This window comes from Pleurodeles waltl, chromosome 12 (genome assembly GCF_031143425.1).
Source record: "Pleurodeles waltl isolate 20211129_DDA chromosome 12, aPleWal1.hap1.20221129, whole genome shotgun sequence".
Taxonomy (NCBI): domain Eukaryota; kingdom Metazoa; phylum Chordata; class Amphibia; order Caudata; family Salamandridae; genus Pleurodeles; species Pleurodeles waltl.
Window position 1 is genome coordinate 656218271 of NC_090451.1, and position 12941 is coordinate 656231211.

The 12941-nt window shown below is 44.1% G+C and overlaps 1 protein-coding gene across 5 annotated transcripts in view; it reads right to left on the reverse strand.

The window, feature by feature from the left end:
* The window catches only part of ZNF687 (zinc finger protein 687), a 252804-nt gene that overhangs the window by 117034 nt on the left and 122829 nt on the right, over positions 1-12941 (reverse strand). For all 5 annotated transcript variants that reach the window (XM_069218357.1, XM_069218358.1, XM_069218356.1 and 2 more), the window contains 2 exons: positions 7528-7690; positions 5889-6230 (listed from right to left, as the gene is read on the reverse strand). In XM_069218357.1, coding sequence (XP_069074458.1) covers positions 5889-6230; positions 7528-7690 — 505 coding nt within the window. The remainder of the gene's footprint in view (positions 1-5888; positions 6231-7527; positions 7691-12941) is intronic.

Sequence of the window (12941 nt, forward strand, 5' to 3'; positions counted from 1 at the left end):
GTCAGATAACAGCCCGGAGGCCTACCCTACAAAGCCATCTCCACCAGAAGACAGCACCGCGTACTCTCAGGTGGTGGCTAGAGCAGCACAATTTCATAACGTAAGCCTCCACTCAGAACAGGTCGAGGATGATTTCTTGTTCAACACACTCTCCTCCACCCACAGCTCCTACCAAAGCCTGCCTATGCTCCCTGGTATGCTCCGGCACGCAAAAGACATATTTAAGGAGCCGGTCAAAAGTAGGGCAATCACACCAAGGGTGGAAAAGAAGTATAAGCTGCCTCCTACGGACCCGGTTTTCATCACTACACAGCTGCCACCAGACTCTGTTGTTGTAAGAGCAGCTAGGAAAAGGGCCAACTCTCACACATCTGGAGATGCACCACCCCCAGATAAAGAAAGCCGCAAGTTCGATGCAGCTGGTAAAAGAGTCGCAGCACAAGCTGCAAACCAGTGGCGCATCGCGAACTCCCAGGCACTACTTGCGCGCTATGACAGAGCCCACTGGGACGAGATGCAACATCTCATTGAACATCTGCCCAAGGACTTCCAAAATAGGGCGAAACAAGTGGTTGAGGAGGGACAGACCATCTCCAACAACCAGATACGTTCCTCCATGGACGCTGCAGATACAGCTGCACGGACAATTAATACATCTGTAACTATCAGACGGCATGCATGGCTCCGAACGTCTGGATTTAAACCAGAGATTCAACAAGCAGTTCTCAATATGCCTTTTAATGAAAAAGAACTGTTCGGTCCAGAAGTGGACACAGCGATTGAGAAACTCAAAAAAGATACGGACACTGCCAAAGCCATGGGCGCACTCTACTCCCCGCAGAGCAGAGGGAATTACAGCACATTCCGTAAAACGCCCTTTCGAGGGGGGTTTCGGGGTCAAAGCACACAAGCCAGCACCTCACAAGCAACACCGTCCACTTACCAGGGACAGTATAGAGGAGGTTTTCGGGGACAATATAGAGGAGGGCAATTCCCTAGAAATAGAGGGAGATTTCAAAGCCCCAAAACCCCTACTACTAAACAATGACTCACATGTCACTCACCCCCTCCACACAACACCAGTGGGGGGAAGAATAGGTCATTATTACAAAGCATGGGAGGAAATCACTACAGACACTTGGGTTCTAGCAATTATCCAACATGGTTATTGCATAGAATTTCTACAATTCCCTCCAAACATACCACCAAAAGCACAAAATTTAACAACACACCATTCCAATCTCCTGGAGATAGAAGTGCAGGCACTATTGCAAAAGAATGCAATCGAATTAGTGCCAAACACACAAATAAACACAGGAGTTTACTCACTGTACTTTCTGATACCAAAGAAGGACAAAACACTGAGACCAATCCTAGACCTCAGAGTAGTGAACACTTTCATCAAATCAGACCACTTCCACATGGTCACACTACAAGAAGTATTGCCATTGCTAAAACTACACGACTACATGGCAACTTTAGACCTCAAGGATGCTTATTTCCATATACCAATACACCCATCGCACAGGAAATACCTAAGGTTTGTATTCAAAGGAATACATTACCAATTCAAGGTACTGCCTTTCGGATTAACAACCGCACCAAGAGTCTTTACCAAATGTCTAGCGGTAGTCGCTGCACACATAAGAAGGCAGCAAATACATGTGTTCCCATATTTGGACGACTGGCTAATCAAGGCCCATTCGTTCACACAGTGCTCAAATCACACAAATCAGATCATACAAACCCTCTTCAAACTCGGGTTCACCGTCAATTTCACAAAATCCAAAATTCTGCCACGCAAGGTACAACAATACCTGGGAGCCATAATAGACACATCAAAGGGAGTAGCCACTCCAAGTCCACAAAGAATTCAAAATTTCAACACCATCATACAACGCATGTATCCAACACAAAAGATACAGGCAAAGATGGTATTACAACTCCTAGGCATGATGTCATCATGCATAGCCATTGTCCCAAACGCAAGACTGCACATGAGGCCCTTACAACAATGCCTAGCATCGCAGTGGTCTCAAGCACAGGGTCACCTTCTAGATCTGGTGTTAATAGACCGCCAAACTTACCTCTCGCTTCTGTGGTGGAACAACATAAATTTAAACAAGGGGCGGCCTTTCCAAGACCCAGTGCCACAATACGTAATAACAACAGATGCTTCCATGACAGGGTGGGGAGCACACCTCGATCAACACAGCATACAAGGACAATGGAACGTACATCAAACAAAACTGCATATCAATCACCTAGAACTTCTAGCAGTTTTTCAAGCACTAAAAGCTTTCCAACCAATAATAGTTCACAAATACATTCTCGTCAAAACAGACAACATGACAACAATGTATTATCTAAACAAGCAGGGAGGGACGCACTCCACGCAGTTAAGCCTGCTAGCACAAAAAATTTGGCATTGGGCAATTCACAACCAAATTCGCCTAATTGCACAGTTTATACCAGGGATACAAAATCAACTCGCAGACAATCTCTCTCGAGATCACCAACAGGTCCACGAATGGGAAATTCACCCCCAAATTCTGAACACTTATTTCAAACTCTGGGGAACACCTCAGATAGACTTGTTTGCGACAAGGGAGAACGCAAAATGCCAAAACTTCGCATCCAGGTACCCACACAAACAATCCCAAGGCAATGCCCTATGGATGAACTGGTCAGGGATATTTGCTTACGCTTTTCCTCCTCTCCCTCTCCTTCCTTACCTGGTAAACAAACTCAGTCAAAGCAAACTCAAACTCATATTGATAGCACCAACTTGGGCAAGGCAACCCTGGTACACAACGCTGCTAGACCTCTCAGTGGTACCCTGCACCAAATTGCCCAACAGGCCAGATCTGTTGACACAGCACAACCAAAAGATCAGACACCCAGATCCAGCATCGCTGAATCTAGCAATCTGGCTCCTGAAATCCTAGAATTCGGGTACTTACAACTTACCCAAGAATGTATGGAAGTCATAAAACAAGCAAGAAGGCCATCCACCAGGCACTGCTATGCAAGTAAATGGAAGAGGTTTGTTTGCTACTGCCATATTAATCAAATACAACCATTACACACAACTCCAGAACATGTAGTGGGTTACTTGCTTCACTTACAAAAATCTAACCTAGCTTTCTCTTCCATTAAGATTCACCTTGCAGCAATATCTGCATACCTGCAGACTACCTATTCAACTTCCCTATATAGAATACCAGTCATTAAAGCATTCATGGAGGGCCTTAGGAGAATTATACCACCAAGAACACTACCTGTTCCTTCATGGAACCTAAATGTTGTCCTAACTAGACTTATGGGTCCACCTTTTGAACCCATGCACTCCTGCGACATACAGTTCCTAACCTGGAAGGTGGCATTTCTCATCGCCATTACTTCCCTGAGAAGAGTAAGCGAGATTCAGGCGTTTACTATACAGGAACCTTTTATACAACTACACAAAAATAAAGTCGTCCTAAGGACCAATCCTAAATTTTTGCCAAAGGTTATTTCACCGTTCCATCTAAATCAAACAGTGGAACTTCCAGTGTTCTTTCCACAGCCAGATACCGTAGCTGAAAGGGCACTACATACATTAGATGTCAAAAGAGCATTAATGTATTACATTGACAGAACAAAGAACATCAGAAAGACTAAACAACTCTTTATTGCATTTCAAAAACCTCATGCAGGAAACCCAATTTCAAAACAAGGTATAGCCAGATGGATAGTTAAATGCATCCAAATCTGCTACCTTAAAGCTAAACGACAGCTGCCCATTACACCAAGGGCACACTCAACCAGAAAGAAAGGTGCTACCATGGCCTTTCTAGGAAACATCCCAATGCAAGAAATATGTAAGGCAGCCACATGGTCTACGCCTCACACATTCACCAAGCACTACTGTGTAGACGTGTTATCCGCACAACAAGCCACAGTAGGTCAAGCTGTATTAAGGACATTATTTCAGACTACTTCCACTCCTACAGGCTGATCCACCGCTTTTGGGGAAATAACTGCTTACTAGTCTATTGCAGAACATGCGTATCTACAGCGACAGATGCCATCGAACTGAAAATGTCACTTACCCAGTGTACATCTGTTCGTGGCATCAGTCGCAGTAGATTCGCATGTGCCCACCTGCCTCCCCGGGAGCCTGTAGCAGTTTGGAAGTTACCTTCAATTATCTATATATGTATCATCTCAACCTTAAATAGGTGCATACTTAGTCACTCCATTGCATGGGCACTATTACTACAATTCAACTCCTACCTCACCCTCTGCGGGGAAAAACAATCGAAGATGGAGTCGACGCCCATGCGCAATGGAGACAAAAGGAGGAGTCACTCGGTCCCGTGACTCGAAAGACTTCTTCGAAGAAAAACAACTTGTAACACTCCGGCCCAACACCAGATGGCGAGCTATTGCAGAACATGCGAATCTACTGCGACTGATGCCACGAACAGATGTACACTGGGTAAGTGACATTTTCATTATGTCCCTTCTTGGGTTCATTGTTTACAGCTTTGCTTCATGCTGCCTAATGTTCCAAGCATGAATCAAAGTGGTCCCAGGTTCATTTGGCAGCATCCTGAATCATGCTTGGGACCCAAGCACCAAACACAGGCAGGTACCTAAATAAGGCTGCATGTTGTCTTTCCGAGAAGGTGCAAAGTCAGTGGCGTCATCTATCAGCACCTAAGCTATGGCATCATGTGGCATCTGAAAAGTGAGTAAAATGCTGTAAGAAACAAACTTCCTCATGAAAAATAGACACCTAAATTAAAAGCTTTGGAAAAACAAGTTACAATGCTGGACCCAACTCCTAGGTGGCAGAAAACATGTCCAGCAAAAGAATCTAGAAGCAATTCACGCTTCAAACCTAACCCTTTCCAAACTTTACAATGTATGTAAAATACCACACTGGGTCAAAAAAATCCACAGTGCTGGACAGAACGGCAGAAAAAAACGAACACAAGGCTCCTGCATATTCACAAGGACACTGTGCAGCCCTTGTTTCATCACATCTGGCTCTTCATTAAAATGGCGCCTAGTGCTAATTCTTTCCAGAGAGAGCTGATGTGCTGAGACATGATGCTTTGTTAGTGGATAGTGGTGGGAATGGTCGGGGGGGGAGAGAAAGGGACAAAGGAAAAGGTTCCACTGTAACAGCATCTCTCTGGTTTAGGGGATAACGCCTCTACTTGGTTTTGCTTGGACCAGAAATCCTCTAAATCTCCCTTTCTGAACCCACAACAAGCTGCATACCTTAGTGGTCATACCCAAGTGTGGAAGGCCCAGACTATCTCACTGCTGTTGCACAGGTTATTCATCAAGACTCTTCTACAAGGAGCCACATTCAGCCAGAGATCCTACCACAGGCCACCAGGAAAAGGTGGTTCACGCTCTACAATACAGTCCTATGTTGGAATGAGCCACAGTAGCCCTCATCCCACCAGATTAGGCCAGCAGAAACCTTTCATTCCAGTGCTCAGGAAGTATGGTGAAAAAAGGAAGTGGGGGCACCTTTCTTCATGACCAGCCATGGGGCTTCCTAACAGGACTTGCAATGAAAAGGACAATAAGCAGAGGTTGTGGCAGGGATTGGGTGATGGTTCACCACTCAGATGCTCTCACTCACACCCCAATTGTGCACACATTATTATTATAAGACACTCTTCGTCATTAGCAGTTGACAGTACCCATGCCAATCCACAAAAGAGGAGCAGTTCAGAATTAGACACTCGCTTCTGAGAAACAAAAGCAGGCAGGGACACCAGCATGAAAAATCACGTTTATGTGACTTCATTGCCTGTGAAGGTTTAACACACCATCCTCTGAATAAGGTTTGCTCCTGCCCACAGCGGTCAGCTTTAACTCACCTTTCCATGCAGTTTCTTCATGTGTATCACATACTCCTCGCGTTCAGGGAACCAGGAGTGACAGATGCTACAGGTCAAGCCGGGACCCCTCCTCCTTCTCCTCTTGATCTCCACTGGTGGCTTCTCTTTCGACTTCCCCTTCTTTACAACCTCCGGGGAGCTGGGACTGTCGTCGTCTTCAGAAGAGGACATCTCCTCGTCAGATTCCTTAGAAATAGGCGCCTCCACTGGTTCTGGTTTAGGTGTCAGGAGTTCCAGTTCCTTGGAGGGAGGAATAGGAGGTGGAGGGGGAGCAGGAGGGGGTGGAGACTCCTCTACTTTTGGGGTACTACTATGAGTGGTCTGTAAAAAAAAAAAAAAAAAAAAAATTCACCAAAGTTCCAAGTTATCAATTTACAAACAAAAGAACACATCCATGTAAGAGAGACCTGCTTAGCTATCTAAAATGGTATCTGAGAGACTACTCCTCTGTCCTTAGTCTGTGTGTGGTGTACTGCGGCTGGTTATTTCCAGTACGTCTTACGGTTATGTATCAATGCCTAATGTGCCTCCTGCTCACAGACAGCTCATGCATCATATGAACTTGAAAGGATTCACTGACAGCTGAAGTAGGCAACATCGTAAGGACTCGCCAGAAAAAAACCTATTGTTCCTTGTGGGTTGACACAATGTAGAAGTATATCAAGATTAACTGAAGTAAAAACTGGTTTTAACAAACCTTAGCTAAAGGTACCCTTACATGTGCACCTCACTTTTAAATACAATACTCTGATCTCCGATAATCCTGAACAACAAAGTGCAAGATTCATTTAAATTAGGGAAGAGCTCAGCCAGATGAGGCATGAGCCGATCAAAGTTCTATAACCAGCAGGAAGGTTCTGCTATGAAACTCTGAAGTATCCAGTCTGCTTAATCTGAAGAATAACCCTGCCCTCTAGGGCTAGTGAGACTGGTCTAACCATAGGTACAACTTCTTTATTTAAGGCCTAAAACTGATTTAATGTTTGGCAAAGTTCTGATGTGTGTAATATTTTTGTAACTTACGCACCGGCTTTTGCATTATGTAACCAAGTACTAAAACTGCTGTATGCTTCCGGAGATCCTATCCCCTTGTCTGGAGCGCAGGACGGGCCTGACCTCAGGCACAGACGGGCTTCCTAAATGTGCAAGTTTGGTCTCAACCTACTGTCTAAAGCTGCGGTGGAACAGCTAAGACGGCGAGTAATCGTTGACGTGAGACATATCCGTGCTTTCTGATCCGGGGGGCGGTCATGGGAACTATGTTCAGTTTAAATGGATAAACGCGTAGGCCCAGACCTAGAGGTTCAAGGTCCGAAACCATGCTCGCCCTCTGATAAACTGTGTGGTTAGGAGGACAGAGCTGCTCAAAGAGAACGTTCAGAAACACGGATTCTACGGCTGTAATCTCAGTATTGCACAATCCGCTGTCTGAGGTAGACGAAACACCAAGCGCCCATGGTAACAACCATCATTATCTTTGACAGGTACATACAATATTGAAGAATAACTGGCATGGTCATGCCGCTTACGCTTTTCGTGCTATGGATGCATATGCTTTGTCTACCGCCTGGTTTATGCACCAGAAGTTTAACTGTGATGAAAGCGTGGGCAGTCATACCTTCATGTGCTCCAGCATGGTGCGTTTCTGTGCAAAGAGAAGGGGGCAGTCAGGACACTTGAAGACGCTGACCCTCTGGTTCACCAGATGCTGGTCGAAGTGCGATGAGAGTAGCGGTTTGTGGGTGAAGACTGTGTCACACATTGCACACTTATAAATCATCCTACAGAGGCAGCATTAAACAGAAAGCATTGTTATTGCAACAGTTGTTCATATTCATCTTTTAAAAGGTTCACCCTATAAAATACTCTTCATACAATTATGTAAAAAGGTCGGCAAGGCTTGGGAGAACAGCTTCTGTATATGACACAATCCTCGGCCCTGCCAGCCTTTCGAGGGTCACAGGCCTGTAGAAAATCTTCTAAACTGCCTCAGCTAGACCACTTCTGAGCAATCTGGGAAGAAAAGGTTACTTACCCTGCAAGCGCGTCTATAGCTTGCAGTGCAGCTGAATCAAACGCTCAGCCATACAGTCTTGGGTTTGGACGTTTGCAAGTTGTTTTTCTTCGGAGAAACTCTAAGTCACAAAATACACTGTGACTCCGCCCTTAATAGGCAATGCACATGGGCACAGACTCTGTTAGATTGTTTTACGCACAGCAGGTTAGAGCAGTATGGAGAGGTTAGTAAAGAAAATATAGGGGCATATTTATACTCCGTTTGCGCCGAATTTGCCTCGTTTTTTTCGACGCAAATTCGGCGCAAAACTAACGCCATATTTATACTTTGGCGTTAGACGCGTCTAGCGCCAAATTATGAGGAATGAGCGTCATTTTTTTGCGTGAACGCCTTCCTTGCGTTAATGAGATGCAAGGTAGGCGTTCCCGTCTAGAAAAATGACTGCGACGCAAATGCGTCGTATTTATACTCCCGGGCAAAAATCACGCCCGTGAGTGGGCGGGGCAAAAAACCCCGCATTTGCGCCTCTTTTTAACGCCTGGGTCAGGGCAGGCGTTAAGGGAGCTGTGGGCTCAAAATGAGCCCACAGCTGCCCTCCCATGCCCCCAGGGACCCCCCCTGCCACCCTTGCCCACCCCAGGAGGACACCCAAGGATGGAGGGACCCATTCCAGGGACATTCAGGTAAGTTCAGGTAAGTATATATATATATATATTTTTTTTTTATTTTTTTTTTGGCATAGGGGGGCCTGATTTGTGCCCCCCTACATGCCACAATGCCCAATGACCATGCCCAGGGGACATAAGTCCCCTGGGCATGGCCATTGGGCAAGGGGGCATGACTCCTGTCTTTACTAAGACAGGAGTCATGTAAATGGCATCTGGGCGTCGTTAAAAATGGCGCAAATCGGGTGGAGGCGATTTTTTGGCGTCAACCTGACTTGCACCATTTTAAGACGCCCTAACGCCATTTTCCCCAACGCCGGCGCTGCCTGGTGTACGTGGGTTTTTTCCACGCACACCAGGCAGCGCCGGTCTGTTAGCGCCGGCTAACGCCATTCAATAAATACGGCGCCTGCATGGCGCTTCAGAATGGCGTTAGCCGGCGCAAAACTTTTTGACGCTAAACTGCGTTAGCGCAGTTTAGCGTCAAAAAGTATAAATACGGGCCATAGTGTCCATGTGCACTGGCAAAGAAAGTTATTCAGTAAAGGTCAAAAACTGATCTTTAGAATAGAGATGACTTCTGTTCACGAGAAAAAAATTGTAGCTTTACACACCTACAATCAATTGAGGCAACAAACCCAGGAAGAAAAGCAAGAATGATGCATTTGTAGGGTCAGCATAAGTCTAAGAATTTAGATAATCAGAAATTATTTCAACCTATAAACAGTATCATCTGTGGAGGTGTGGCCCTTGCACCCAGATCAAGTGGAATTGGACTCATTTGGTTAGTGCTTTGCTGTGCACATTGAAGAGGGGTGACAAACGTTTGTAGAAAGTTAATACAATAGAAATGATGGGTACTGTACCTTCGGGTAAGTAAGGACTACAGCAGAAGTGTTAGAACAGATGTCCATTACTGAAGAAGGTATTAGAACAATAATTTTGTGAGAAGCAACTGAGCCAGCATCCATACTTACTTACCAGGCTGCTATTGTTGTAGCTTGTGTAAATGGAAATAAAAATGTATTGATTTTTTGCTAACAGTATGCAGCAGTGGCAATTTTCTTTTTGTTAAGTACAACTTGTGATTGGCAGAAAAGAGAAAGTAGCCCAAAGGGAAAATAAAAGGCGCTTCCACTTTTGATCACATGATACAAAAGGGGACTCCTTTGATATGTAGAAAGCTTTGCCAAGGCAGTGGGAGGAAGGACTTCTGAAATGAAGTATTTGCATCACACACTGACATTTACCATCACAGAAACTCTATTAGAGAAGGGGGGACAACTACTAATATGGGTAAAAGCTACCAGGTACTGTGGGCTGGATCACTCTATGCCCGACTAAAGTCATTGATGTAAGCAACATTTCTGAATCTGATTAAAGGTTAACCTGACAAATGCCCAATTTGATGTTTCAGATTAAAAACACTGAAAATAAAACACATCTCAAAAGACCTAGGAGTTAATACCTTAGGGAGTGGAAAACCATCAACACAATTATTAAAAATAAGGAATTGCGCAAACGCAAACTTGAGTACTCGAAAAACTTGAGTACTCGAAAAGGAAAAATCAAATTGGACTGTAGAAGTCTTCCGTGTCTATTGCTTCCCGATCCAGAAGTAAAGACAGGAAGTGGAGTGAACAAGCCAGTCATGCAACAGACAATATATAGTAGGAAGGCACAGGCAGGCAAGAAAGTGAATTGGGGATAAGAAAGGGTGGCGTGGGGAATAAGAACAGGCATTTGCAATGCAATAGATCTCGTATTTGCTTGAGTTAGAGCTATTGGCATTGTAAATGCCTAACTGGTATTTTCTTGCCACATAAATTGGTCAACCCTGCCTCATAATTTGGTCCTCTCTGCCACATATTTCAAGTGGCCCTGAATAGAACTAAAGCACTTCAGTTTACTGCAGAGAGTTTTGCCCTGATAACCTGGAACATTCCTTAGATTGTTTTTTAGTAGGGTTTACTTTTAGTTTATTTTTAATGTGGGTGACATGCGAAGGACTGAGACTTTCACAGAAATGTGGAGTTTGTTTCATGCAGCATCCTTAAAAAAAGGTTCCTTAAGACCAAAACAGGACCTCACATATGAGAAATAGGAGGGTGTCACAGAGGTTATTTGCAGTAATGTTAGTGAACTGCTGCTGTGTTACAAGTATTGAAAACACACATCACTATCCCTGAATATTAGATGCACACACATTAAGAATTTAGATGGGTGTGCCTGTGCGTTGTCAGTAACCCAGCCAAAGAGGGCAAGAAAGGAGCTGGAAATGGATCACAAATTCATATCAGTTACGAACAGCCTCCCCCCCCCACAAAATACATTTGGCCCAGGGCCCCCAAACTCCTTAAATTGCCCCAGAGGAGAACTAGGGGAAGAATGTTATAAATGTGGTTGCACAAGCGGGGAAGTAGATGAGGCTTACTTTGTCAGTAGATGGGACAGCTTATTTTATGAAGATGGTCTTCTCTGGAAAAGCTTTTGCTAAAGAGTTTACAACAGATGTGGAACTTTACATGGGGCTAAATTGAGTCATGAAGGCTGACATCTCATCGCTGCCGTTACTAAGAAGAAGTTGGAACTAGTGGGATGGCTTTTAATCTATGTGACAAGCGCTAATCTGTGTAAATGCACTTTTTCGTCCCCGCTTTCAGTGGCTGAAACATCTCATAAGGTAAGCAGGGCGTACAAAAGGGGCTTAAGAGGCAGCAGAAAGAGAGAGGAATTATGGATTTGTTAAATGTAGCAAGTGGGATAAAGCACATTCCTTTGTGAAATTACCAACATTTTTGAAGTCTTTCCAAAAAGAGCGAGGGAGAGAGTATGGGTGTGTTTTTGCCTGTGTGTAAACATTCCTGGTGAAATCTGACAGACACCGCACCATACCTGACTGAAAGCACCTTTCCATGCCGCAAAGGATGACACAGGGTATACATTTTAAAGCGACTTCAAGCTTGCCATCTGTGTGAATTCTGTGCTGGACAACTTATGGCTTAAAATCTTCTCCAAAATCACTGCAGCTGTTTTGCAGTTTTATATAGCACAAATTTACCAGCAGGATTCAAATTTACAGGAGCACCAATTATATTACACAGGTGCACATTCATTTTTTGGGTGGCACGGGAAGATTAAGTGAATTGCCCAGAATCACGAGATGGAGAACCGATGCCGATACTGAAACCTTGTTCCTCAGTTCGAAAAGGGAGCAGCTTTAGCGCTACGCCACATTTGAGACATCTGTTGACGGAGAGTGTTAATTACAGTGGGGATGCTCTGGGTAGTATAGACCAAAAAAAAAAAAAATTAAGTAAAGCATGTGAAATGTAATCAGGTAGAACATGGTTACATTAACGCTTTTACACTTATAATATCCTGGCTGAAAAAAAACCTGAAACATTTACTGCTCTAATGTGTGCGAAGCAGGGAGAAGGTGCAGTACCACAGGCTGTCCCTAGGGACCTCTTTTTTTTTTGCCACACAAGGTACTGCACCATGCAGTCTTGAATGCCACACATCCCCAATGACCTTCATGCACTGTGCTGAAAAACTGAAACAAAGTGCCCGTTTTGTCAAAAGTTTTATGTTGTGCATTCAGGTGATGGAGGATTGGAGACAAGAGTAATATGCTGGCTGGAAAGAAAAATAAGTAGCAACATCCTGGAAAAAACAAGCACTCATAGAGAATGCTACCTTAAAGCATGTGAAATGTAGGCAGGAACAACATGGTTACCTTAGCTGAGCGCCAAACACAAGCAGGAAACCAAGAAGAAGAAAAAAAAGTCCCCCAAAGAACAGATAAACATGACAAAGCATAATTATATAGTAGTTAGTCTCTACTCTCAAAGAGAAAAAGGAGGGACAAAGAGGCATGACTGAACACTAGTAAACAGATTTTTAAATAACACTGAAATTAACAAATGAAATGGCTTTAAGCCCATAGAAGTATACTAAAAGTATACAAGAGGCCCTGCATTATGCTCAACCTAAAAATCCAGCAAGGAGCAGGGTACAGAGAGATGAATCAAAAGAAAAGCGGGGAAGTATTGGAAGAGAAGGAGCAGAGGGAAATGGGCACCTCACATGAAGGATTAAAGCACAGAATTAACTTGAATGTTTAGGGAACTTCCTGAAATGAATTATTAGAAAAGTGGTGCATTTACCTCTAAATTAAAATAGCGGTGGCGTGAGGGGCCACAGTAGAGAGATTGCTGTAAAGTGGGGATTTGAAGCGACCATAGAAAAGGCGAATGACTCAATGTTCAACAAGAAGTTTATTTATGGTTGGAAGGGAAGAACACAAACTCCACTTTTACCTTGAATGGACTGCAACTGAAAATCATC